At 45.3% G+C, this 27628-nt stretch overlaps 1 protein-coding gene across 4 annotated transcripts in view; it reads left to right on the top strand.

The window, feature by feature from the left end:
- Positions 1–27628, top strand: part of PCCA (propionyl-CoA carboxylase subunit alpha) — a 566570-nt gene that overhangs the window by 243774 nt on the left and 295168 nt on the right. For 3 of the 4 annotated variants that reach the window (XR_011047688.1, XM_068395359.1, XM_068395361.1), the window contains exons 1-4: positions 11601–11720; positions 21187–21264; positions 24447–24494; positions 24592–24660. The exons of the other annotated variant lie outside the window; for it this stretch is intronic. Coding sequence is in view for 2 of the 3 variants with exons in the window: in XM_068395359.1 (XP_068251460.1) it covers positions 11649–11720; positions 21187–21264; positions 24447–24494; positions 24592–24660 (267 nt within the window). In the remaining variant the exon portion in view is untranslated. Of the gene's footprint in view, positions 1–11600; positions 11721–21186; positions 21265–24446; positions 24495–24591; positions 24661–27628 lie in introns of those variants that run through there. 4 annotated transcript variants of the gene reach the window in all.

Raw genomic sequence — 27628 nt, 5'->3', positions numbered from 1 at the left:
TTTCTCTGCACGTGTGCATATATCAGGTCTGGCATACCTATTTCTTACAAGTATGACTGGTTTTCCAGTCAAGCACATGAAGCCAGGGAGGGAGTCTTCTCAGCCCCCTGGGAGGGGAGTACTTGGGCAATCTGCATATTTACTGTCTTTCCCCTTTTATTTTATTAAACTCCATCTTCCTTGATAAGTTATATTAAAATGTCCATTTCAAGCATTTGCTTTGATCTGTCTTCCTGGTAATTAAATTGCCTGCCTTTAAATTGCCATAATTTAAAATAATCCTAATTAAGACTATTTCCCCAAACTTCAAAACTGGTTTTGAATTGTAGTGTGAAGAGAATGAATAATGATTCTCTGTGTATTCACTTTAACACTGCCTACTTTTCCTGTACAAGGAAACCGATTTTCTCACCTGTCATGTTAACTAAGGGCACAATCCAGCAAATTCTACAAGCAGGTCTTGGTCACACAGCAATTCACTGGAACTAAGTACAGGAAGATTCACTTATGTGAATAAGGTTGTCCAGGATAAGATCATTTGGATAAGTGTGCAAGTGTGTTTGTGAATCGAGTAAGTGTAAGTCTGTGCTATAAGTGCTTTCACACCGATGCTTTAGAAGATGTCCTGTGCGAAACAAACTGCAGTTCACACAGAAAGTGGAAATGAAGATATTTATAAGTTGAAATAAAAATAATTATCAGGGATACACATATATCTGCAATGAATCGCTTTCGATCTGTATCTGAGTAATTTATGATCAGATGATCTGGCTGCACCTATTTAAACTCTTGAGAAAATGCAGTAGTGGTAGTAAATACAAAGGGCGAGACGATGCTTGTATCTCAGAAAACATATCTAAAAAAAATCAGTACTTTATTTTAACCTACTACAAACTTCACTGTGCGTTGCTTTTTTATGACACATATAGAGTACTAAGACAAAAGAAAGCTTATCAGCAACTGTGACAGTCAGGAGAATGCAAAAAATATATAACCTGAATGCCCAGCTATTACTATAGTCTATGGAGGCTGTGAAATTATACATTACTATGTTTGCCTTGGCCTTTTACATTTACATATTGAAATGTATGTTGGAGGGTTTAATTGTGAGGTTGTCAAAAGTAAAAGTGCTTTTAGAAAACTAAGCCATGAAATATTACAGGGGGAAAAAAAGATTTAAAAGTCTTTTGTTCAAATGGAAATACAGAAAACAACATGTTGTTTAAGCAGGATTTTATTTTCTTCTACTCAAGTGATGAAGAGGCTTTTGTAAAGAAAGGCTTTCATCTTATACATGCAGTACTCCATCACAACGTAATTACCCTAATTTGTATTCCACTGTAGAAATAGGCTTTTTCAGCTTAAACAAATTAAGCAACAATCACTAAGTGTACATGACCAGCATCCTCTCAAGTAACCTGTTACCAGCTCTGGCTACAGCTTGATCTTGATAAAATGGAAATCCTGTTTTATTTCCCTACTTTTATCCCCAGGATTATGCCAGTCAGATTGCCTAAAGATGCACCGTGATTCATGGGCTGGAGTGAAGAACAGAGTATCCAGAGACTATTTCCTACAGCCTCACTAAATCATTATGTGATCTGGGTCCAATCCTGGCTGCCTTTGGGCCTCTATTTAGGAGAGAGACTAAGTACACACTTAACTCTGAACATGTGAATAACCCGGCCACACTTAGAAGGTCTTTTAAACAGCTGCATGCGCTCCCTGCTGAATAGAGCCTTTTCTGATGCTCTTTTCCTCTGGCTTGGGTTGATATTATGTGTCCTCAAGGATGACAGGACAAGCTCTACCCCCATCTGTATTTATGTTATTTGTCCTTTAGCTGTGTAACTACGGGTATCCCTGACACTTGTACACATTCTTCCAATTATTAGTCAAACTCTGACCTGGTGGATCACTACCAGTGAGGCTTTGCCTTCATGACCTTCTCCTCCTCAGTCCCTCCAGCTATAACCCTATGGGGAGTATAATGGGCACTCCAAAAAGCTGGACAGGAGCTGAGGCCAGGGCATCAACCGACTCTGTCCCAGCAGCAAGGGGATGACTCCTGACTCCACTGTAGCATTGCTGCTGGCCAGAGAATGGGCAGAAGCAGTGGGAGGTGCTGCTCTAAAAGGGATTTGAAGGACCAGCAGTGTCACAGCAAAACCAGGGTCTATTTTTTCCCCACTGCTCGGTGAGATGAAGCCTCACTGGTGCCCAGTCTCCAAGGTGCAGCTGCAGGAATGGTGTCTGGCTCGACATGGGCTTGCTAAGATCCTTACAGAAAAAAAAAAAGAGGAGAAATGGGGAGAGGCAATAAGGCCATCCCAGAGTTGTGGTAGGAGAAGGAAAGGAAGTAATCTGTCTGCCCACGAGGCAGTAGTGACCGGAATTTGGATGTTTCCCCAGGGAATAAAAAAGATGCTGCCTTCAGATCTTCCTTCAGCCCTAACAGAGGCTGATCCACCACACAGAAATCTTTCCGAAGCAGGTAGCTCCCAGCAGGAATGAGGTGAATGGCAAGAGAACGTATCTACCTTCAAAAAGAGTGGGAACCATCGTTGCTCCTGCTGCAGTGCTGGCGAAACAGAACTCACCAGGCAGGCATGTTTGTTGGATGGTGTTTTATCAGCACATCTGTTGTGATCTCCTCTGGCACAGCTGAGATCAGCTGTCAGAAACACAGCAATTAGAGGTGGTGGCTGTGGAATGCCACCTCTCCCACCTCTCTCCCTTTCCCAGCCATCCCTTGGAGGACTTTCCTTTCTCCTATAATCTCCACAGCCTGTCAGAGAGGAGCAATCATGAGGCTGCCCCGTGAGGGAAGGTGAGCTGAGGGTGACCACAGCACAGACAGGGCAGTGCCCTCACTGTTAGGGCACAGTCCCGCCATGACTGGGCAGGGCTAACAGAGCAAGGGTTGTGATAGCAACAGGTCCCATGAGCAGTCCAGCAGTCTTCAGACAAAAGCAATGTAACAAGTCAGGTTTGAGGTTAATCTAGGAAATTCAAACCATTCAGGAGCAGTGGCGAATAGGACTGGACATGCCACGCCTATGATGCAGCTCAGACCGGCAAATGGGCTGAAATGGGGCTCCTGAGCATGGGCAGAGGGTGTGGGTTGAGGTCCCAAGTGAGTCTGGTCAGGGCAATTAGGATTTATGGGTGCACTCAGGGTCCAGCACAGCCTTCCCTCCCATCATAGTGTGACCTTGCACCTCACAACACCCTGGGTTTTGAGGGGTACTTGCTGTGAAAAGCTCTGATTTTGGCCAATCCAGCTGGTTCCCCGGAGTGCTCCTCAGATCTGTAGCCTTGCCAGTGAAGTGTTGAAGCCTCTCCCAAACTGGTTTAGAGTCTGTCCAAAATTTACTTCACTTGGTATGCTGCTTGCCCCTGCACTATGACTGCTGGAGGGGCAATGTGTTGGCAATGGATGGGGTTTGGGTGATGAGGCTTCAGGAGGGGAGACATGAAAAATGGGGTGAGTCTTCAGGGATCACCTAAGCCAGGAGCCAAGGGTGCCCACAATCCGTAAGGCAATCCCACAGCAGCCCAGTGGAGTGGTGACAGCAACAGGTCCCATTGACAGTCCAACCATCATCAGGCAGAGACAAGGTCATGAGTTGGGTCTGAGGTCAATCCAGAGAATCTGAACAATAATTCAGGAACAGGCAGCTCAGATCAGGCCTGATGACCCAGACCTGAGCTGAAATGGGATCCATGGGCTGATGGTATGGGTGCGATGAGACTGACCAGGACAATTCGGGCCTTGGAGCCCAGCATAGCCTTCCTCAGTCACCTCTCTGGGTCACGGATTGAATGGATAACAACTCTCTATTTCCCTCAGAGACAGCAGAAGGAGAGCAAGCAGTGGTGGTAGTGCTCTTCCCTCAGTGTTTAACATCTTATTTGTGCTCAGGGTCTCCTGAAATCGATACCTCAAAAGCTGGTCTTTGTTAACTCCACCACCCTTTGAACTGCCAGAATCCAGTGCTTTCTAGCACCATATGGTGAATGCATTGTCCTCCCTTGTCATCACTGGATCCAAGGAGGAATATGAAACCATGGGCATCGAGAAATTGATAGTAGAGTAAAGCTGTAAAGACTTAGGGGGCTTAAGTAGCATTCAGGCTAGAGAGGACCAGCCAGGAGTATCCTCATGGTTGATATGAGGATTATCATCCATGTGTCATATGTCATGCCATGTACAGAAGACACCGCTTATTCTGAAGAAAATGGAATAATCTACACAACTGAGACCCCTTTGTGTCAGAGAGCTGTGACTAAATGAACGTGCTGCTTGACCTTGAGATTCAGCCTTCTTGAACTCCTTTTCACAAGTCTGAAATTCCCAGTGCTTCCAGCAGAAACCAGGAGATGGGTAAGAACATATGTCTTTGCTGTTACAGCAAGACAAGATGTGACTCACTGGAGATTGTTTCTATTGCCAGTTCTGGGTGCCACCATCAGGAACAGATCTGAGCAAGTACTTTCCCTCAGGCCTGTTCCCTTTTCCTCCCTCTGTGTTTCATTTCCATCTCTGTACTCAGGGGGATGGTTGCTCTATGTAACCAAGTAGAAAGCTTCTTTTCCTCTCGATCAAACCAACTTGCCTCTCTCTGCTCCAAGCTTTCATGCCATGGCTGGAATCCAAACAAATGATTTAGCCCTGTTGAATTTATTGCCTCTTTTCAGGAACTCCATAATCTCCTTTAGCTTGTCCATGCCCAGGAGCAGCAAATTCTAAAAGCAATCTTAAATTTAAATGTACCATTCTGTTTACTGAGCAGTGAACCTTCAGACAATAAATACTACAGCAGGAATTCCCCAAGACTGTGTTAGGGCTTGACAGCCCAGACAGCCATTGCACAAATCTTTGTTAGTCCTTGACAACATGTTTTTTTTTAATCAAAGGAATTACAAATTTGTTTTTAATCTTTGGGGTTACTCTTCATGCCTTAGAAAGGATCCAAAGCTGTTTAAAACTGTATTCACATCACAAGCAGGCAGTAAATTTCAAAATACTAGTCCAGCACATTGTCACTCCATGTGAACAACGCCACAGAGAAGAGGCTCAAATTTTTGTCCATGTACTGGAGTTCTTGAATGCATTTCAGACGCATCAAGTGCTCCAGACCTCCCTGATTTTAGAAGTCACTTCCCCGGTTCCTGGACAGATGACCCTCCAGTCATGCAGAACCTCTGGAGGCATCATACAGGTGCTGAGCAGCAATCATAGTGACTGTGCGATTGTGCTAACTCCTCCTTGGTCCTACAAGTGTGACAACTCCAGTATTTCATCAGCAATGCTCCAAGCCAAAGCTAATTCCTGTGCAATGGGGTGAACAACAGCATGAGTTTATATTTGCTCAGACCTGTGGAGCCATCATGCTTACCTGGTTCTGTAGCACCCTTGTCCCCAAGGTTCTTGAGGAAGACCTTTACATTGGCACAGTCTGAGTCCTCCCCAGCCCATAAGTCTCTCTCAGTATTTCTTTAGGGTTGTATTTACCTCCAGGCTACACTGGAATAAATTTTTGGGTTCTTTTTGCACTCTCTCTGTGGATTTCCCATTGTCATTGTTTTCCTCCTTGAAGAACTCTCCAGTTGTCTGGATCTCTGCCACTTTGATGCAGTCCTGCAGAACCCTTCAGTCCATGAAATCACAGGAAAGACACAATTCCCCCAGAGATATCACTCTGTGGTGTCAAAGCAGTTGTGATTCCTGTGCTAATCTCATAAGCGTGATGCCTTCCCAAAATGTGCATGTGCCCTCCTTAATAACTACTGCCATTTAGGGCTACGTCTTACGAGCTGCTTGAAATGCTCTGCAAGTTGCTTTGCTTCCCAGCCTTCGCCTGCCCTCCCTGCCGCAGACTCTGTGCAGACTCCAGATAGCTCTGAGACAGGCAGTGCTTAACTCCTAGTTTTTACATCATGCTTCTGTCAACAGGCTTTTAACGTCCTGAGGATGTGAAAAAGTTAAAAGTTGTGTTTGATCCAAATCATCAGACTAGAGGAAGCCAGACATGGTCGCCAAGACAAAGGGACTATTACTCTGCTAATGTGGGATCTCCTGCATGTTTCCCCAATCAGACCTGCGTTGCAGTGAGTAACTGTGCCAGGGTGTTGGGGCAGTGAGTGCATCGATAGGCCTTAATGGCCCTGACCAGCCTCACCTGGGGCTTTCACCCACATCCTCTGCCCATGGCCCAGGATGTCCATTTAAGCTCCAGCCTGAGCCTTCAGCCTTGCTTTAAGCTATATTGTTGGAGGTGTACTTGTCTCCAGTCCTATCTCTGTTCCTGTCTCCTGCCTGGACCTTGGTCTACTGTCACAGCTTTGTTTCCAGCCCTGCTCTTACTGCTCCCCCTGACAGGAGTCCCAGGGTAGACTTACACATGAGTCGTCACCTTGCCTTCAACAGTCTGGGACTGTCAATGGACCTTGATACCAGCACTCAGGTTTGCCCACCCTGTTCAGATCCTGCAGGACTGTGTCCTGGTGGTACGGGCTTCCTGAGTCACCCCTGCCCGGGCTCTGAGGCTCTTCTGAGGTGTCTGGGGCAGTTCAGGCTGCCCCCAAAGGGCCCTAGGGACTGGATGGCTGGTGAAAGGTGGAGGACGTGTTGGGCTGACCAACAGCAGGAAGCTAGGATGAGGCTGAAGCTGTCAGTGAGGCTGGGCAAGGGCGGGACAATCAAGCCATCCCTGAATGGTCCCTTGGCTGGGAGCAGGGCTTGGGGGATGAAAACAGGAGTTCCTAGAGCAGCCTTTGAAGGTGGGAAAGGGATCAAACCACCCCTGAGGCCATACTGTGGTGGGTGAAGGCTCAGACCTTCACTGAGGAGACCCTAAAGGCTAGAGGGGTGTCAAGTCACCCTGGAGGCCAGCCGGGGAGGGGAATCCAGCCTCCCTGGTGGATTCTGTGTGACTAGGCAGGGCTCAAATCAAGGTATCTCAGAGCAGGCATCCCCAGGACAGGGATCAAGGCACCCATGAGGCCAGTGGCTCAGGATGTCCCTGAGCAGCCTAGGAAGCTGGGGAGAGCAATTGCTCCACACTGGGGAGCACTGGAGACTGGTGGTCTGAGGGGCTGAGGTGGCACCTATGAGAAACCACAGGGGCTGGGGATCTCAAGCACTGCTTCAGCAGCCCCAACAGCTGGGGTGATCCAGGCTGTCCCAAAGCAGCCTTGAGGGCTGTGTGGCTGCAGAGGGTCAGGTTGTCCCTGGGGGCCAAGGGGATCACAATGTCCCAGAGCAAGCCAGCCTGGCTTGGGGATTAAGCCACTCCTGAAGCCAGGTAGAAGATGAGGTCAAGCCCCTCTAAGAACAGGCCAGGGGTGCTTGGGTTGCCCCTGAGGAGCTCCTGAGTCCAGGGAGGTTCAGGACTTTCCTGAGGAGAGCTGGTGGCTAGGGAAGGTGAATGATGCTGACTGAGAGGTTCATGCTTCTGGAGAAAGAGAAGCCACGTGGCATGCACAGGCTTCAAACCACCCCTGAGGCCAGGAGGACAAGATAAGGATCAAGCCACCCTTAAAGCATGTCTGTGTGTGCTAGGGTCACCCCTGAGGAGCCTTAGAAGGGGAAGGGTGTTCCTGCCACCCCCAAGGAGCCCCAACTAAGCCTCAGAGCCTGGGCAGTTGGGCATGGGGTTGAAATCCAGGTGCCCCAGAGGAGTAGGGAGCTGGTAGCTTGGACCCCGTCCTGGCTTCCCAGGGTCTGTGGCTGGGCTTTGGGGCTTCTCCGGGGTGCCTGACAACCCCCTGGCCTCCAACTCTTGACTCTCTTAGGTGAATCTGGCATGAAGGATCTTTCCTCACAATCAAGATTTTTCTGTGGGCACTTAGCAGAGAGATGTATGGAGATATTGGCTTGGCTGACTCTAAGACTGAATTCCTGTCTCTTGCAGCACATTGAGCAGAATGCTGATAGAAGCAAAGGCTGTTTACAGAATATATAACAGATACTTCAAAGGGTTTTTCTAGCTTTGAGTTCTTCAGTCACAGGCTTTTGTGCATAATGCATTTCATGTTCTATAAACCTGATACAATATATTCCTTATTAGATAAAGGCAGAAAGATTACAATTACTTCAGTTTTCTCCCTGGGTTACAGCTTAAAAGTTAGGTGATGATACAACAACTTACGATTCCTATCTAAATTTGGAGTTACGTTAGAAGACAAAGGTAACTTTATGCTGTAAAGAATGGATCAAGGAAATTCTCAGCATTGAAAGCTGCAGTTCCCCCGGACCCCTTCAAAATGATGAGAGAATAAGTTGCCCAGTGTTCCAGTCTCTTATAAACCTGCTTAACTTTGTGCACATTAATAGCTCTAGTAAATGAGACAGGAGCATATATTGAGAGTTATGGCATTACAAACGTGCTTACAAACATGCAGAACTAGAGTCTTTGTTTTTATCCAAACTTATCTGTCCTTTAATTATTCTGGATATTTTACTTCTGCAATTTCATTTTTGTATATCTACAATTTCTTTAGCAATGGTGATGTATGTTAAACTCTCTTTGCTTTTTGCAATGTTCAATAGTAATTGTGTATAATCTTGATCCATTAGATATCTTCCTTTTCTTACAGAAACAAAATTTTCTATTTCACCTGCAGTATAGAATAGGCAAAAAGACCATTAGTAAAATCTGTCAGTCAAAATACAATCATACTAAAAGCAGAAAAATTCATGCGCAAACAGAAAAAGATTAGCATTCTTGAGGTTTTTTCCCAGTCCCTTCCATATGCGAGGAGCCTTAGTTTCACTTGGAAACGGGCTTGCATTAGGCCGTTTCTCACTGCATCAAGCTCTTTATGCACCCAGCTGGCTGTGGAGTTTCTCTCTGCTGCAGTGTCTCTGTGTAATCCCAGCCAGTTTCCCTTTACAGCTGTGGGGGGCCTCCTTTGATGTGCCTCTGTAGGTGGCTGTCGATCCCTCAGCCGGGGCCTGCAAACAGAATCTCTTCTGTAGAGGAAAAAGAAAAACACCCCGTTGATGCCATGTGACTGTTTGCTTTATGCAGGCAGGAGGAACTGACGTCAAGTGCCTCAGGATATTGTTCTAATGCAATAACATGATGTTGTGGTGTGTATCTCTGGGCATCTAATATATCTAACGCAGAGCCTGTGGTGAAGGACAATACGGTCTCTACCTCCCTTCTGCTCTTGGTCTCTTTTACTTTCAAGACTCTCCATGTGTACTGAAAAAATCTGCGGTGTCTGCTTGTGACCATCAATTGCAAATCCAGTGACCTCCTTTAGACATACTAAGAACAGTTTTCTTGCATTGTTTCCACCTGTGCAGTTGTGGTAGGCACCATTAATACAGCACAGCTAATGCATAAACATGCAACAGAGGTGACTCAATGGTAATTTTATTTTTGCTACTCACTTGGGAGGGAAGGGAGAAGTCATTTCACATACCTTCAGCATGCAGCAGAGATGAGCCTAGCATTCTCCTTTCTGTTGTCACAGCTTTCACCTCATTTCAAAGTAGGACAAATTTTTCAATATTATGTGTAAATGCAAGTAGGAATCTGTGTTCCACTGAGAGGACCATGCAGCAAGAGTCTTATGAAAACACCCCAAGCTCATGTTTGGATGAACCCAGTTGCCCAAGCAGTTTTTCTCCTCCCATGTGCCTCCCTGAGGCCTGGGAATATGGCAGTTGTTCTGGGACATCCTGGCTCTTGCTGCAGGATGTGAATGTATTCAGAGCCTGAGAGAATTCAGAATCATAGAATGGTTTGGGTTGGAAGGGACCTTTAAAGGTCATTTAGTTCAACTGCCCTGCAGTGAGCAGGGACATCTTCAACTAGATCAGGTTGCTCAGAGCCCCATCCAACCTGAACTTGAATGTTTCCAGGGGTGGGGCATCTACCACCTCTCTGGGCAACCTGTTCCAGTGTTTCACCACCCTTGTAAAAAATTTCTTTCTTATATCTAGTCTAAATCTACCCTCTTTTAGTTTAAAACCATTACCCCTTGTCCTATCACTACATGCCCTGTGTCTGTCCCCATCTGTATTATAAGGCCCCTTTAAGTACTGAAAGGCCATAATAAAGCCTCCCCAGAGCCTTCTCTTCTCCAGGCTGAACAGCCCCAACTCTCTCAGCCTCTCTTCATAGGAGAGGTGCTCCAGACCTCTGATCATCTTCATGGCCCTCCTCTGGACTCGCTGCAACAGGTCTGTGTCCTTCTTATGCTGGGGGCCCCAGAGCTGGACGCAGTACTCCAGGTGGGGTCTCACAAGAGCAGAGTAGAGACGGAGAATCATCTCCCTTGACATGCTGGCCACGCTGCTTTTGAGGCAGCCCAGGATATGGTTGGCCTCCTGGTCTGTGAGCGCACATTGCTGGCTCATGTTGAGCTTTTCATCCACCAGTACCCCCAAGTCCTTCTCTGCAGGGCTATTCTCAATCCCTTCATCCCCCAGCCTGTGTTCATACTGGGGGTTGCACTGACCCAGGTGCAGGACCTTGCACTTGGTCTTGTTGAATCGCATGAGGTTCACATGGGCCCAGTTCTTGAGCTTCTCCAGCACTGATGCGCCTGTGCTGCCGTAACTCTTAGCAGCTGCAGCTGCACAGGTACAGATAGCCCTATACGTGTGCATGCCCTTATGCCGTCACCCACAGACAGATCCAAGTTCCACACACAAGCCTGCACTTACATAATCAGCTATACACACACGCACACAAATGCAGCTCAATGTACAAGAGATGCACGTACACTGTCCTGATTTTACAGGGGAAAAATTTATAGAATCATTTTTCTGTCACATTTTGTTTCAGTTTGTGGCCAGCTGTGGTGTGAAAAAGGCCATTAGCAGTTAAATCCAGGGCAGCTGACCCTGGCTGGCCCTCAGGTGTTCTGTAACATTAACGTCAGGGTCACTATAAATGGGAAAGCTTGGTTGGGGTGGGGGGGCTCTCTCCTCCTTTTTTCCTCCTCAGTGGTTGTGACCCCCGGAGGAACTTGCCACCCTTTCACGGGCCGAGTATACCTTTAGCATTGATATTTATTTTCTTATTAAATCTGCTTAAATTTCAACCCACGACTCTCCCTCCTTTTCCCAATTCCCTTTCTCAGCTGGGGAGGGGAGATTGGGTGATGGAACAACTGGTTATTGGTTAGCCCTGGGTGCGGGCTAAACTGAGACACACGCATAACAGCGCGAGACCTACAGAACCACGCGACCCCTGAGGCGCGTGCCCCGATGCACGCGCAAACGCAAGCCCGAAGGCGCATATACAGAGACACACACAAACGCCGCTGCCGAGGCACGAGCGCAAACCCTGTCACGCGCGCCTGGAGGCACGCACAAACGTGAGCCCCGAGGCGCACACAGCTGCAACTGCCGGCTCCGCGCACCCCGAGGCGGGCACCCCGGGACACGCACAGGCGGAAGCCCCGCCGAAGGCACCCGGGGGCCGGCACTGCCGCCGGCCCGCGCGCACCCGGAAGCACGCGCCGGCCGCCAGCCCCGCCTCGCGCAGGCCAGCGGGCAGCTGCCCGGTCCCTCGCGCCCCTACCCGCCTCGCGCGCCCGCGGCGGCTGCTCGGATTGGCTGCGGGCGGCCCGGCCCTCCGCCGCCGCGGGTGAAAGGGCGGCCGGGAGTAGCGGCCGGAGATATGGCGGCGGCAGCGGTGGTGCTACGCTGGGGGGCTGCGGGAGGTCGCCGGGGGCTCCGGGCGCTGATGAGGGTGAGAGCCGCGTTCGGGGCGGGCGGACCGACCGACCAAGGAGAGCTGGGAGCGTGGTTTCCGCCCGCGTCCCCGTTCCCTGCGCGGCACTGAGCTGTGGGGCCGCTCTGTCGGGCGGCTGAGGGTGCTCCTGTGTAAAGGGCCGGGGGGGGGTCCCCCTCCCTCTCCCCCGTGAGGGGCTGTGGATGGGGTCACTGGGCAGGTGGTGTCCCCCGTGTGTGGGGCTGCGGAAGGGGGGCACACCCACTGGAACGGTTGGAGCTGTCGGGGGGTTCCCCCGGCTGGGTGAGGGGCCGTGGGGGAGCGTGTGTGTGCGGCCGCGTTGCTGCGGCAGTGGCAGGTTGCGGCGTGTAAGGGGAGGGGCTGTTGCCGCTCCGGCTCCCGAGGGGCCGATGCTGGCTTGGGCGCCCCGGGGTGGTGGCTGGGGTGGGCGGCGGGGAGCCGGGTGTGCCCCTGCCCGGCGGGCTGCGGGCGGTGGTTGCGGGGAAACTGTAAAAGCTGGGCCCTGGGTTCGGTTGCGGAGGGCTCTCAGCATCCAGGAGTCTGTTCCTTGGTGTATCCCACCCTTGTGTTGCCAGGAGTGTGGTTTTTTTTTTTGCTTGATTTTTCCTTTTTAACTTAATTTTCTGCGGCTGGAGAGGGTTTTGTGTTACTCCCTGTTTATTTCTGTCCTCTCCCTCTGTTAAACAGTAGCTTATCAAAACTCAGGTGTAGAGCATAGTTTTGTATTAGTTTTGGTAGTAAAATCTTAGCTCCTAGAAGAAGGCTACTGCTTTGTGAAACTGTGTCATCTCTTCCCCACTCCACCTTTACCCCAAATACTTATGGATCTTTTAGTTGTCACTTAAAGATTTACTGTCGTTTTTTATTCTTCTTAGTTTTCATGAAAGTGCAATAAACTCACTGCAGAACTATACTAATGTTTTTGGTGAAGACTTCAAACTTCTAGAAAGCCTTATTCCTTAGACTATGGAGTAATTTCACTGAGGCAGCTGCTATGTTTTCTTCTCTATTACTTCTACAGATTGTGTTAAAATAAAGAGATTATTTAGGATAAGAACAAGCTGTATTATCACACAGTGTTGTGTAACAGTTGAATGACACTACAACTAGTTTATATATGGGAAAAGTGGTGCAAAATACCTCCAATTGCTTACAATAGGAAGAATTCATATTTTTTTTTCCCCCGAAAAGGAAAATACGTATGGAGCTCTGCAAGTTCCAAAAGAGAGAATCAACTTGCAGAAAATCTTTGCTCTGTGTAACCCTGAGGGTGTGGGGTAGGTTTCTCTCTAGAAATGTAACCCCATAACAATACTGCAAAGAACTGCTCACATGTCTTTAGGGATCATGTAAAAGAGGTGGTTTATGTGGTCAGGACACTTTGAGAAGAGATTACAGAGGAAAAAAGGATGCGCTTTATCCAAGTATTTTTTCTCAGGAGATACGCATAGCACGCCAGTGTTGCCACGAAGATGTACACGAGAGAAGCTTCTTGAAAAGCTTAAAGAAAAGAGAAGTTTGAGAATGATTTGAGACAATGATTTGGAATTAGCAGAGGGCTCATGCTCTTCAATGACTTTATTTTTGGTAGCCATATACATGTGTATGTGTATATAGCTGTGGAAGACTTCTGCTGTTCCCACTAAATAGTTCAAAGACTTGGATGCTCCAAAGGACTGACATCATTGTGAAAGGCCTACTTTGTCTCCTCCCTTCTCACATCTCAAGGGTATGGTCTGTCTGTGTCAGTGTAAACATTATAGAAATCACAGAATCAATCAGGTTGAAAGAGACCTCTGGGATCACAGAGTCCAACCATTGCCCTGACACTACCATGTCAACTAGACCATGGCACTAAGTGCCATGTCCAGTATTTTCTTAAACACATCCAGAGATGGTGACTCCACCACCTCCCTGGGCAGCCCGTTCCAATGTCTAATGACCCTTTCTGAGAAGAAATGCTTCCTAATGTCCAACCTGAACCTCCCCTGGCAAAGCTTGAGGCTGTGTCCTCTTGTCCTATTGCTAGTTGCCTGGGAGAAGAGGCCAACTCCCACTTCATTAGAACCTCCCTTCAGGTAGTTGTAGACTGCAATAAGGTCACCTCTGAGCCTCCTCTTCTCCAGGCTAAACAGCCCCAGCTCCCTCAGCCGTTCCTCATAGGTCATACCCTCCAGACCCTTCACCAGCTTGGTCGCCCTCCTCTGGACTCGCTCCAACACCTCAACATCTTTCTTGAAGTGCGGGGCCCAGAACTGAACACAGTACTCAAGATGCGGCCCCACCAGTGCCGAGTACGGAGGGACGATCCCTTCCCTAGACCAGCTGGCTACACTATTCCTAATAGAGGCCAGGATGCCATTGGCCTTCTTGGCCACCTGGGCACACTGCTGGCTCATGTTTAGCCGGCTGTCGATCAGCACCCCCAGGTCTCTTTCCGCTGGACAGCTTTCCAACCACTTTTCCCCCAGCCTGTAGCGCTGCATGGGGTTGTTGTGGCCAAAGTGTAAGACCTGGCACTTGTTCTTGTTGAACCTCATGCCATTGGTCTCGGCCCATCTATCTAACCTGTCCAGATCCCTCTGTAGGGCCTTCCTACCCTCCAGCAGATCGACATTCCCACCCAGCTTGGTGTCATCTGCAAATTTGCTGAGGGTGCACTCAATCCCTATGTCTAGATCATCTATAAAGATATTGAACAGCACCAGCCCCAGAACTGAGCCCTGGGGAACACCGCTAGTGACCGGCTGCCGGTTGGACTTTGCCCCATTCACCATCGCTCTCTGGGCTCGGCCATCCAGCCAGTTTTTAACCCATTTAAGAGTCCACCCATCCAAGCCCTGGGCAGACAGTTTGTCTGGGAGGATGCTGTGGGAGACGGTGTCAAATGCCTTACTGAAGCCTAGATAGACTACATCCACAGCCCTGCCCTCATCCACTAAGCGGGTCACTTTGTCATAGAAGGAGACCAGGTTGGTCGAGCAGGACCTGCCTTTCATGAATCCATGTTGGCTGGCCCCGATGTCCCGATTGTCCTGCATGTGCCGTGTAATGGCACTCAGGATGATCTGTTCCATCACCTTGCCTGGCACCGAGGTCAGGCTGACAGGCCTATAGATAAAATTGGTGACACTTTTGTAGAACAAAATGTTTTTGTAGCTACTTAATAGCACTTATGACTTAGGTAACTGAAGTGATTCTTAGCCCGTAATACCTGTGTATGAAAGTCACCTTTAAGACATCAGTATATTGGAAAAGATTTAATCAAATTTGCCTGGGAATTACTTTCATAGATTCTTTTATATTTTGCTAGCATGCGCAAATTATATAATTGATGTCTTCAAACTTTAATGTGCTCGGAGCTCTTATATTTTTTTTGCAAGGGCTAGTAGCTAGTGAGTTGTCCTTAACTTCTCTTGCCCCTTTAATGCAGGAATCAATAAAGGACCTGAGAAAGGACAGTGCAAAAACACTGAGCTGGGAATTCAACTAATTGCTGTCTTTCTTATCTAATGCTTAGCACTTCTGCTTAGGTTTTATGCAGAACTGGTTCTGTTTTGAATATAACCAAAATTTCTTTTTGAGTGCTTTGCACTTCTGGAGCTAGGAGAAAATCTGATGTTGAAAGAAGGCTGTAGTTACAGAATGAGGGTAAGAGATGGCTTTTGATATTTCAGTCTTGAAACTCTTCTGAGAGCGCTGTCAGACTGTTTAAAATAATGTAGAAGAAAGTGATAAATACTGTAAATCATTAAATCAACAGTAAACTGCTGACATGGATTTTTCAGTGTAGATCAGTTTTCTAACCATTGAACTAAATGTATGGAAAGTTTCTCTGCCATCTGTGCCCTCCTAAGTTATCTGTGCACCCACTATTTTTAAGTCATGGATGTTATCTGTACAGTGGGAGCTCCTTGCTTTCCTCTGTGACGTTATTTTTAGCATGCTGTTATTCCAGGGAAATGTTTTTCCCCTTGTTTGAGCACAGAAGCATTGCACTGATGGGATAGCGAGATTGATATAATTGCTATTAAGGAAGAGAATTAAAATGGTCACTAATCTGCGGAGATGACTGTAGACCTAAACTTCTGGAGTTCAGTGTTTGTTTCTAGTATGTAAACTACAGATTTTAGCACTGACAAGCACTCTTAAAGCATACCACAGGTAGAGACTTCTGGTTTTCCCCTTGCTCCCAGGAGCAGCTGTTTGGATTCTGTAGGCAGAGCATGCTGTGCCATCTACTACGGGCAAATCTTCATTCTGGAAGAAAAAGTTAAGTGTTAACTGAAGTTTACATTGAGTAAAATTGTCAGTCTTGTTCTGAAACACTATTTGTCTGTTTTAATTTTCTTGTTATTTTGTCTGTCCTAAACTTGCATTGGTGTTTCCTGCATGATTGTTACAGTGCTGTGATCTATTTTACAGGCGCTGGCCTTACTGGAACTGTTTAAGCTGCTGCTGTGAGAAACTGTTCCAGCTTTCTGCAGCTGCTAGGTCGTGGTCATGGGCCATTCATTTTGGGCTTATGTCTCCCTCCAGCTTGTGCCAGCACTGCTTGAATATTGAAGTGGATAAGCTGGACTGAAATCTGACTGAGAACACGTTTTTCCCACTCCTTGTGAATGTCTTCTCAGCTGGATGTATTCCATGGTCTGGTTCACTATGTGACTGTACAAACTTTTGGCACTGGCACAAGGGAGAAGGTACTTGGGTGTAGGAATGATTTAGTTTAAAAAAAAAAAAAATAGCCGTAGGTGGATGGGTGTTTCCTTGCTTGTAGTTTGTGTACTGTGTTGGCAAATAGGAAAACTGGATTTTCACTTCTCCCTGTTAGAATTACCAGTGGTTCTCATACCTGGTAAGAGTGAAAGGACTGTAATGCATAGTGCAGTGTACCTTACAGGACCTTGTACTACGTCCTTGTTTGCATTTGGCTTCAGGAGGATCTGCTTACAGTTACAAGTGCTTGGCTGTTCAGCAGCCTTTGAGAGAATACAAAGGAAGGGAAAGCGCTTCATTAGAGGGGAAAAAAGAAACCAGAAGCCCTATGTTTGCTTTTCCATTTACAAGATTTGTACACTCTTGTATTAATATAAGCTATGTTTTCAGCCTTATAGATTAAAATTCCTGCAGACACATGGGGAAGTTCCTGTGTAATCAAAATATGGAAAAAATTACATTTTCTTCATGTTTATAATTACTTGGGAATGCTTAGAGCTAATGGGAAATATACTGCAAATATAAAGGGGTTATTCTCATGGTGTCTTAAACTTGAATCTCTGAAAGTGTAGGGGCAAAAATCTTAGTAGGATAGCTAGTGGAAGACAGAAGGTAGAATTTATTGCTAGTGAAACTAACTGTGATACTCCAGCTATTGGGCATTGATTACTGTATTTTCTACTAATGCTGAAATATGTATTCCTTCCCATATTAGACTACTTAAAGCCACCTCTAAATAACAAGTTAATTTTTAATTTTTCTGTCTGCTTAAACCACCTGAAGAGATTTCCTAGGGCTGCACTGGGTCCCTGGGAGGCAGGTTCTCTGCTAGGCCTCAAAGTGGCAGTGTGTAATGAGCATACCGTTCTACAACTTACTGAGTGGTTTGATTTCTGTAAAGTTAGTTTATAGCTGTTACACCTGTTCAGGTTTGAGCTCGATTTGGCTATTGTGCAATGAATAGATAAAGCAGAATGCTTTTCCAAAATACAGTACTAACACCATCTGGTTTTTGAGGATTCAGTAGAGGTGCAACTCCAAGCCAAACTTGGAAGTCCAGGGTTGAGTTCTCATGAATGAGTAGTCTGTGTTCTTGGGCTTTCAAGAGTCAAAAGGTTTTATCAAATTGAAGTAACAAGTCTTTACAAAAATAGGCTATACCTGATGATTCAACTGCCCTTTCCTAGTTTTGCAAGATATGATAAAGTCACTAGGTCAAGCTGAGCTCTCTGGGCTCTGTTCTGAGGAAGTTTTTACGTAAGGTATAATACCCAGGGCATGTGTGGTTTTGGGGAAGCAGCCAATTAGGAATCTAGCTTGAGGGTTAGATTAGCTTGGCTGGGTTGGTGGTTTGAGAGTTGTTTGAAGGTTTTGGTGTAGCTTTTAATGAACCTACCTATAGCAGAAGCTTGGGAGCCCAGGGGTAGGTGATACCTGAGTAGCTGTTGATTTGGAGATGGCAATTTAGCAGTGTTCCATTGTGGCCCTGGTTGTGCATTATTTAAAAAATGTCTATTTATTTTTAAGTACTTATTCAATTGCTCATAGTGGCTGGGAGCAGACCACTGAAGAGACTTTTCTTGAAGTGAATTCTAGATTAAGCAAGCTCTTAAACCTTACTGTATATTGGTACAGATACATACAAAACCCCACAACCCATTCTTTCCAAAACTGTGAGTTAGAATTTCACATCTGAGTTGAGCAATATGCTTGATTTGTTTTAGGAAATTACCCCACATGTATTCAATTCAGGGCTGAACCTGGTTCTCTGAGTGGTTCTTGTGTGTGTGTGTGTGAGGAGGTAGTTAAGTTTTTAAACATAGATGCATAATTAGGTTAGGTTGTTACAAGACTTTTATGTGAAATCTGTCCAGTTCTGTAGTGTAAAACCAGAACTGAGTGTGGTTTAATGCTTTTCCAGTTTTTAATTGCTTGGTAACTTTACTCTTTCTGTAAAAAGTTTGCACAGGGCTTTTTCAAGACAGCACATGGCTAAGATTCTGAAACTTAATGCTAACTAATTTTCCCATCATATCCTTTCCTTCTGTTTTCCATCTGTGGCATAACTTTTCTGGCTTCTTGCATGCATTCAAAACTAGCTTTGTATAAAAGGTGTTTACAAGGAAGTTCATCAGCTTTTCCTCCCTTGCCCCCTCCCTGCCCACCCAACAAGTATTTAGATTAGCCCCACTGACCCTTAACAAGCACATTCTTCCATGAATAATATTAACTTGGTGGAGATTTTTTTGTGTCCTGTATGACCTTCTTCAGGCTATTTGTGGTCCCACAAGCACTTCTGTCAATAGTGTTTGAGAGGAGGGGGACTCAATCTGCTTAACTGCATGTACTGTGGAGCAGGAGAGTATACTCTGCTGCTTCTGCTATAGCTATCCTTGCTCCTCACTCTGATGGGATCTAGATCACAGTACAGTCACTGAAGGTGTAACAGCTCTGCTGTAGACTTGGGATGATGACCAGCTGGTAGGTGTGGTTGCGGCTGACAGAATTTGGTCCTTAACTGTATCTTCCCTATTCAATGCCTGAAATGGCTTGTACTGTCACATCCTCAGGTGAAAAATAATATACCTCTTCAAAAAAAAAGAAACCTCTGGTGGTTTTGATTCTAGCATGTCGGATGGTTTGCTATGGTTGTTATTCTGGATTTTATTTTTTGGAGAGTGAAGTGGAAAAATGAAAAGCAAAAAACCCCACCAAAACAAAAAACTGGGAGAGAATCCAGCCTGTGAAATGGGATTGAACAGTTGCTTTTCACTAACTTTTTAGTTCCAGAATAATTAGGAATATCTGAATTGTTCCAGAATAATTAAGTTTGTCTGGATTACCTGGGACAGTGTATGCTATATCTGCCACTAGTGATTGGCATCTAAATAGTTTGTGAAGCTGTAGCAGCTTTCTACTCATGAAGCTCATTCTGAGCTGGCATGAGGTAGTGTGCTCTAAGGCTTCCTTTAGTTCTGTATTACAGGACTTGTATTGAAATATATTGTTTTTCCTTTATAACATTATTATCAGCTACATTACAAATGTGATGCCCTTCGCAGTCCTGGGCTGGTTTCTGCTTTCTGTGATGCAACATGAAAAGTACCTTCAAACTAGCTCAGGCTGGAGGGCTGCGTAGGGAGTGTTCTCATTCCAGTTACTGCCAGCCACTAGTACTGCAGAGCCAGTATGATCTTACAGTAAACAAGATAATTGAAAAACTGATAAAATTCTGTGTTTACTACTGTTGTGGAAGGAGCAACTGAATTATCTAATTAACCTCTTTATATGAACATATATTTCCTTATTTTTCCTGTCTCCTTTCTACTGTAGTCAGTTGTCTTCGTTTTTAGTCTTTTCTCACAGGAGAGCCTTTACTTCCTACTAAACGTCCTACTCAGATTTCTGCAACTTCTGAAAAAGTTGTTCTTCTTTCAGACAGAATTGACAGGTTTTGAGTCCTGGCAGTTGCCAGTCATTGCTGTTTTGTGCTTTGTACTAGATGATATTTGGTATTAAGGCTTTTTACAGTCTTTTTGATTCTAACTGGTTAAGCAATTGTAGTTTTCCCGAAGTTGTCTGTATCTGCATTGATGCAAGTTTGGTGTGGGATCATTTATTTGTCTATTATTTTTGTTTGTTGTTAACTGTAACTGCCATTATGTTGTGAAATGATTTGCTTGAGAAGTACCTGCCTGAAATCTTCTTGATACACTTGCAAATTTGCTGTATCATCTGGTGTGTTCTATTTGAAATAGCATATGTATGCTTCCTTTCCAGACACATCATGCAAAATTGTTAAACTACAGGAGCTAAGGCTTTGTAGAAGTTTGTTCAGAGCAGAAGTCTCAAAAGGAGAAAAAGGCCTCTTTTCCTCAGACCACTGTCAGGGGCTGTGGTGGGGAAGACTGGGAGCCGAACTAGCATGTAAAGTCTGTCCTACTTTTGCTGTCCATACTGGCCCAGTCCATTACCTGCTCTGTTCCCAACAGCTCCCTAACAGTGAAGGCCTTTCCTCATCCTCAGTGTGTACAGACGCATGCATGCTCTTCTGGTAACTTCTTGGGAGGTATTTCTTGGAACAAGAAGGAAAGAAGGGGTTATAGAATCACAGAATCATTTAGGTTGGAAAGGACCTTTAAGATCATCAGGTTCAACCATTAACCTAACACTGCCAAGTCCACCACTAAACCATGTCCCTAAGCACCACATCTACATGTCTTTTAAGTACCTCCAGGGATGGTGACTCCACCACTTCCCTGGGCAGCCTGTTCCAATGTTTGATAACCCTTTTGGTGAAGAAATTTTTCCTGACATCCAATCTAAACCTCCCCTGACACAACTTGATGCTGTTTCCTCTTGTCCTATCATTTGTTACCTTGGAGAAGAGACCAACACACACCTTGCTACAACCTCCTTTCAGGTAGTTGCAGAGTGCGATAAGGTTTCCCCTCAGCCTCCTTTTCTCCAGGCCAAGCAACCCCAGTTCCCTCAGCCCCAGTTATAGTGGAGAGTTTATGAGAAATCATTTATACCTAAGCTGATGACTTTGTATCTAGAGCTTCTGAATTGTTTTTGGTTACTGTTTGTTGGGTGTGTGCTTCGGGGAGGGTGATCTTGAAGCTTGGTGGGGGAATGGAAGGATATGGAAGAGTTTCCTCAAGATGTCAGTATACAAACTGTTTTTATCTTACTGGAATATTGTAGCAGGAGGAAAACGTTTAACTCCCTCTTTCTTCTGCAGTGTGAAACACTGTGTTCAAGATGGTGCCTTGTAGCTTCATATAAACTGTATTCATCTGTGTATGATCCAAATGAAAAGGTATGTAGTATGGTTCATGTTTTCTGTTTAACATTTCACTGTACTGCTGATATTTGGCTTTTAAAGCTATCTGCTCTCCTGTGCTGCTACTAACAATGGTAGTTCTCCTAGGTAGTTCTCCTAGTATAACCCCTGTACAGTCAGTGGTTTAATAGCATATTTTTTCTTGCCTTTTTTTAAAAACCAAAAGGGAAGTTGCTTTTGCAGTATACTTGTCAAGATTGGATACTACTTCAAGTGCATACCTTAAAAGGTTGGATAAGTGATTGTGTGCATGGGAAACTTACACATGAACATGTTATAATTATTAAACAATTATTGATGTTTTGCATGGTGTGAGAGGTGTAGGCCTGGGAGCCTAGCCTAAAACATCTGGGAGGTAGACTAGCCAAAAACTCTTTGTAGAAACAAGAGTATGCAGTAGTGGCAGCAGTTAGATGATCTGACATGGGGGTGAGAACTTTAGAGCTTGCATAAAGACGGGCTTTTAAGGCCTGCAGAGAGTAATAAATCCTCATCTTGGGACTTGTGCAGTGGCAAACTCAATTTACAGTTTCTAGCCAAGAAAAGCTTTTCTTGTGGGAGATTGTCTTGGCATGGCCTCTAAGGTAACACATTTGGAAAAAGGATGTGACTGAAGATAAGCTAGTATTGAAGGGCAAGAATGCTGACGGTCCAGGACTGATAGGCTTGCCCTTGCATACCAGTGTAGAGGCAATTAACCATTAGTGAAATAGTATGAGAGAACAGGAAAAAACAGTATGTACCCTGAACTGTGGCTTAAAAAGAAGTCTTCTGAAGAAATCTGTATTCTTAAGGTCCTTGGTTAATCAAGGTCCTCTTCCTTTACTAAAGGAATAGTTATGTTTAGACAATGTAATTAGGTATTTGGTTTCTCTTAACTAGGAGCTGTGTCATTCCAACCAGTGGCTACTACAGATAGTTTAAGCTCTTTTCTACTTATTCCCTTCCACTGTCCTAGTAATGACAAGACTTTCATAGCAGACCTTTTTCAGCTTATTATTGGAGATTACGTAAGAAATGCTGAATGTTACTTCAAAGCAGCATGTGGTGGATTTTTAACGTGCTAGACTTGAGATTTGTCTTTAACAGCAGGAGCAAGAGTCCAGTCTCTTCCTGTTAGTGTCTTTATTGCAGAATTAGAAAATAAAAATGAATGTCAAATATCCTTAACACCTTGATACTGAGTCCTGTCTGCACTGTGACCATACTTGATTAATAAAACAACTCTTATATACCAAGAACTAAGTTGATGAAGTATTTGAGTTGTTAAACTTCTCAATGCCAAGTATTTAAGAGCTTTTTTATTCCCCCTCAAGCCTGTATGCCTAAAAAGCTTCAGGTACCTAGAATGCTGAAATTTAGATTTGGGAACAATTTGTGTGAGCATGTTGAAAACCTTTTGTTTTTTTCTCACTGGCTTTTAGGCCAGGTCGCCAGCTAAAAAAGCTGTCCAAACAATTTTCTAGCTCCTGTGGTGTTCTTTACAGTATTTGTACATCATAATTGAGCTTGCTTAAGGATGTTTAAGATCCATCTTTTGAGTAGAGAGTGGGTGTGCCTGGGTACTAGGCAGTGGTATGTGCTCCTCAGCAGGTCTGGCTGAATTTGCCTTGTAAGCTTGCTGCAGCTCTTACTGGAGGGTTTTATCACTTAATTTCTGTGTGATGTTATCACATGGTAGTATTTTTAAACTGGTCATGTGATGCCAGCTCAGCTCTGGCTATGAAGAAGTGAATTTGGTCAAGGGCACCTTGAGTATGTCTGTTTGGAGTAGGGGAGCAAACAATATATACCCTAGTCTGTCAATAGCAGCTCCTGTTGGGATTTTGCAGTGTTCCTTCCTATCCTCTTACACCAAATTAACTGATGACTGTGGGGATAACAAACAGTTTCACTGTTGCAGTGGTAATACTTCCCCTCCCCTCAGTCCATATGAAAAACAGCTCTCTGATGCAGGGGAGGGAGAATAGCTATTGAGTGTCTTGGGGTATAGTTTGGTAAACCTGATCTGGTATAACGGCAGGCCGCCCCTGAAGGGGAGAGTCCTGCTGGTTCCCTATCCTGGTTTTTGATTTGGGCTGTTCGATTAGTGTGTTGAACCGATGTGTCCTGAAGCTGCATCCCTGCTAGGTCTGATGCATGGAAAGCAGTGGGGGTAAGTGTAAAGCAGGATTGTCCCTTTCAGTGGCAGTCTGTATTTACAACCAAGCAGGTGCAGTGTCAAAGCACACCTGTGTAGTTAGCTGCAAGGCCAGTGACAGCAGTAACCCTTACTCCCAGCAATGAGATTTTTGTGCTGAGCAGCTTTGCTCCTCCACCACTCTTTCTTAATGGGAAGTTTTTGTCTAGAGTGTGAGGCTTATTGACTTCTGACAGCTTGTTATCCCCTTCTTACAGGCGTGATAGGAGTATCGAAGGTATATTTACAGCATTAAGTGTACTCCAGTGTGAAAGGTGACAGTGCATTTCAGGGGTGTACTAAATTTGATTTGCTCTTCTGTTGCACTTTGGTTGCTACTTAGTATTGAGGGTGTAACAGTATCATGATGGCAATGGAGGATTTTGCCAGGTTCCTCCATGAGGCTCAGCAGCAAGGAGGAGCAAGGCTGGTAGAACATAGCAAGCATGCTTGAACAGGGTGGAAGTGTTGGTCTTTTACCCTCCATGCCCTAGGCAGAGAGGAACCTCTCCTCTTTGACTGGAATGTCTTTTAAAGATCTCCCATAACAGATGAGTATTGTATTACAGGTCTTCTGTGATGGTTAGAGGCACTGATCACCATACCTGCCAGCATGTCTCTTCTCTGGACTTGATGGCTCCTAGAGCCTCTGTTTCTAGTTCAAGTTTCTAGAGTTTCAAGTTCTAGTTTCTGCATGGTGTGTAGTAAGGAGATCCAGGGAATGCTCGTGTGAATAGTCAACACATTTTTCTACTGAACCTGTGTATGTGCTAGGTAGATCTAGTATAGCATACTATTTATGCTAGATCATTGTTAAATCGGCAGAACCCTTTTAAAAGTAGGTGATCTCAGAGTTACAAGCTCATGCATAAACCAGGGGTTTTAGTGGAACTGGAGGAGAAAAAAAATGTGTGTTTCTGGAGGGAGAAAGACTTGTGTTTTGTTCATCTCAAGATTCTTATTGTTCTGTCCCCTTCAGACTTTTGAAAAACTCCTTATTGCCAACAGAGGAGAGATTGCATGCCGAGTAAGTATGTAATCTTTTAAGTTTTTTTCTTTTTGTAATTAATTCTTAAACTATTGGTATTTTAAATATTGATAAATTGTCACTTCTTATATGGTAGGTCATCAAAACGTGTAAGAAGATGGGAATTAAAACAGTTGCCATACACAGTGATGTTGATGCCAATGCTGTAAGTAGTACTGGAATTCAAATGGTAGATGGGATTCTTAGTAATTCAACAAGACTTGCAACTGTTATGCAGGCTTGTTGATTACTGTGGTGGGCATATTGGCAATTCTGAAGTATCTTTGTGTGTGTCCTTTTCTTCCATGTGCTTGACAGGAGGGGAGCTACCAAGGTGGGGGGGAGGCTTGGACAAGTGTTTAGCATGTTTTTTGTGTGAACTCTTCTGCATTTTGCTTGTGTAAATGTTACCTTGCTCTTTCCCTGGATTAAGCTAGACAGTAACACCTGGTAGATATGTGCACCAAGTAAGAGTGGCAGCAAGACCTAAATTTTGTTTTGCTAATGTATCCAAAAAAGGCAATGAAAAGTGGATGTTAGGAGATGGTATAGAATTTGATGTAAATCATTCCTGTGCCAGGTAAATCCAACTCATTGCTTCCTGCTTCCCAGAGGAATGTCCTGTCCTACGAGGTGTGCTGAACAGGCCTACTGGAGCTGTTCTATTTGGTGAGGATATTGAGGTGCCTTGAATATTCACCAGCATGGCAGGAAGGTGGTAAAATGGCTATCTAGACAAGTACGGTACTAGTCTAGCCACTTACCCATTTTCAGGTCTTGTAGGCTCTTCCTGCATGTGGGTCGTGGCAATCCCAAGCACAAATACAGGCTGGGTGGAGAACGGATTGAGAGCAGCCCTGCAGAGGAGGACTTGGGGGTGATAGTTGACGAGAAGCTCAACATGAGCTGGGGCAATGTGCGTTTGCAGCCCAGAAGGCCAATTGTATCCTGGGCTGCATCAAAAGCAGTGTGGCCAGCAGATGGAGGGAGGTGATTCTGCCCCTCTACTCCGCTCTCATGAGACCCCACCTGGAGTACTGCGTTCAGCTCTGGGGCCTCCAACATAAGAAGGACTTGGAGCTGTTGGAGTGAGTCCAGAGGAGGGCTGTGAAGATGATGAGAGGGCTGGAGCACCTCCTACGAAGAGAGGCTGAGAGAGTTGGGGCTGTTCAGCCTGGAGAAGAGAAGGCTTTGGGGAGACCTTCTAGTAGCCTTCCAGTACCTGAAGGGGGCCTACAGGAAAGTGGGAGAGGGACTTTTTACAAGGGCAAGTAGTGACAGGATGAGGGGTAATGGTTTCAAACTGAAAGAGGGTAGATTTAGATTAGATCTTAGGAAGAAATTCTTTAGTGGGAGGGTGGTGAGACACTGGACCAGGTTGCCCAGAGAAGTTGTGGCTGCCCCCTCCCTGGCAGTATTTAAGGCAGCATAGGGGAAAGGGACCTGGGGGTCCTAGTGGACAGCAGGATGACCATGAGCCAGCAGTGTGCCCTTGTGGCCAAGAAGGCCAATGGCATCCTGGGGTGTATTAGAAGGGGTGTGGTTAGCAGGTCAAGAGAAGTTCTTCTGCCCCTCTACTCTGCCCTGGTGAGGCCGCATCTGGAATATTGTGTCCAGTTCTGGGCCCCTCAGTTCAAGAAGGACAGGGAACTGCTAGAGAGAGTCCAGCGCAGAGCCACGAAGATGATTAAGGGAGTGGAACATCTCCCTTATGAGGAGAGGCTGAGGGAGCTGGGTCTCTTTAGCTTGGAGAAGAGGAGACTGAGGGGTGACCTCATTAATGTTTATAAATATGTAAAGGGCAAGTGTCATGAGGATGGAGCCAGGCTCTTCCCAGTGACATCCATTGACAGGACAAGGGGCAATGGGTGCAAGCTGGAACACAGGAGGTTCCACATAAATATGAGGAGAAACTTCTTTACGGTGAGGGTGACCGAACACTGGAACAGGCTGCCCAGAGAGGTTGTGGAGTCTCCTTCTCTGGAGACATTCAAAACCCGCCTGGACGCGTTCCTGTGTGATATGGTCTAGGCAATCCTGCTCCGGCAGGGGGATTGGACTAGATGATCTTTCGAGGTCCCTTCCAATCCCTAACGTTCTGTGTGATTCTGTGATTCTATGATCTTATGTATATAGTATCTGCTGTTAGGATAAATGCATTTTCTGTTTAGCAGCACTGCACAGCCTTGTTCACTGGCATGAATTAATTCTGAAAACAGATTTAAAAAGCTGTTTAAAAAAGAAAACATGTTCTTTCACCAGTCTATAATGAGAAAATGAATTGGTCTTCTCTCCATTGTGTATGGATGGCTTTATTGTGTGGACTCTGCTGTGAGCTGGAGACTATGAAAAAATCTGCAAGTAGTAGGTAAAAACTGAGATTGAAGAACATGAGAGGAGATAAGAATGATAGGAAAAAGTACAGCTTGTGAACTTAGAGAAGGGAGCACAAATAGTGTGTTACAAAGAGGAAACTGAAAATATGTCCACTCTGCTTCAATCTACAGTGCTGTCTTAGCTTTAAAATATGATTAGGGTCTTTAATTTGTAATAATTCGTAAGAGAAAGGAAATCCAAACTGGTATCACAGAAATGCATTAATATCCTCATAACAGTTCATAAAGATAACGTTAAGTGTATTAAATGAGATGATGACATTTTGAGTTCAGGGACTAGAGATGAGGCTCTAACAAATGCTGTAAGGGTGAAATAGTGTCTGCTTAGATCTTTGGTTCCTTACTTAAAGACCGATCAAACCTATCTGTACAAGGTTGAGCATTAGCTGTGTGCATTGGAGGAGCTCAGAGTATTTGAAGGAAAATGAGAGAAAGGCTACTTGAAACACTGTTCTGTGTGCTTAAAATAGGGTAGTGGTATTAAGTCTTAAGCTAATTTTTTTTGTCTAATTATACATGTTGCTTATGTCTACTGTACATCCTTTAATCACTACCTTGGGTGCTTGCACTGGGAAATAGTTTAACCAATGTCATCTGTCTTAATGACCTGGATACCTCCAGTTATTAATTGTTTGTGGGAATGACCTGGCTGTTGCACTGATGTGTGTGACTGCCAGTTTGGATAATCTTGATAGATGAGTCCAGAGGCCAAATTCTTTGACTGTGTTACTTACCGTA

The sequence above is a fragment of the Nyctibius grandis genome, chromosome 2, assembly GCF_013368605.1.
Source record: "Nyctibius grandis isolate bNycGra1 chromosome 2, bNycGra1.pri, whole genome shotgun sequence".
NCBI classification, from domain to species: Eukaryota; Metazoa; Chordata; class Aves; order Nyctibiiformes; family Nyctibiidae; genus Nyctibius; species Nyctibius grandis.
The sequence above is the reverse complement of the archived record's forward strand: the minus strand, read 5'-3'. Positions and strand labels throughout refer to the sequence as shown.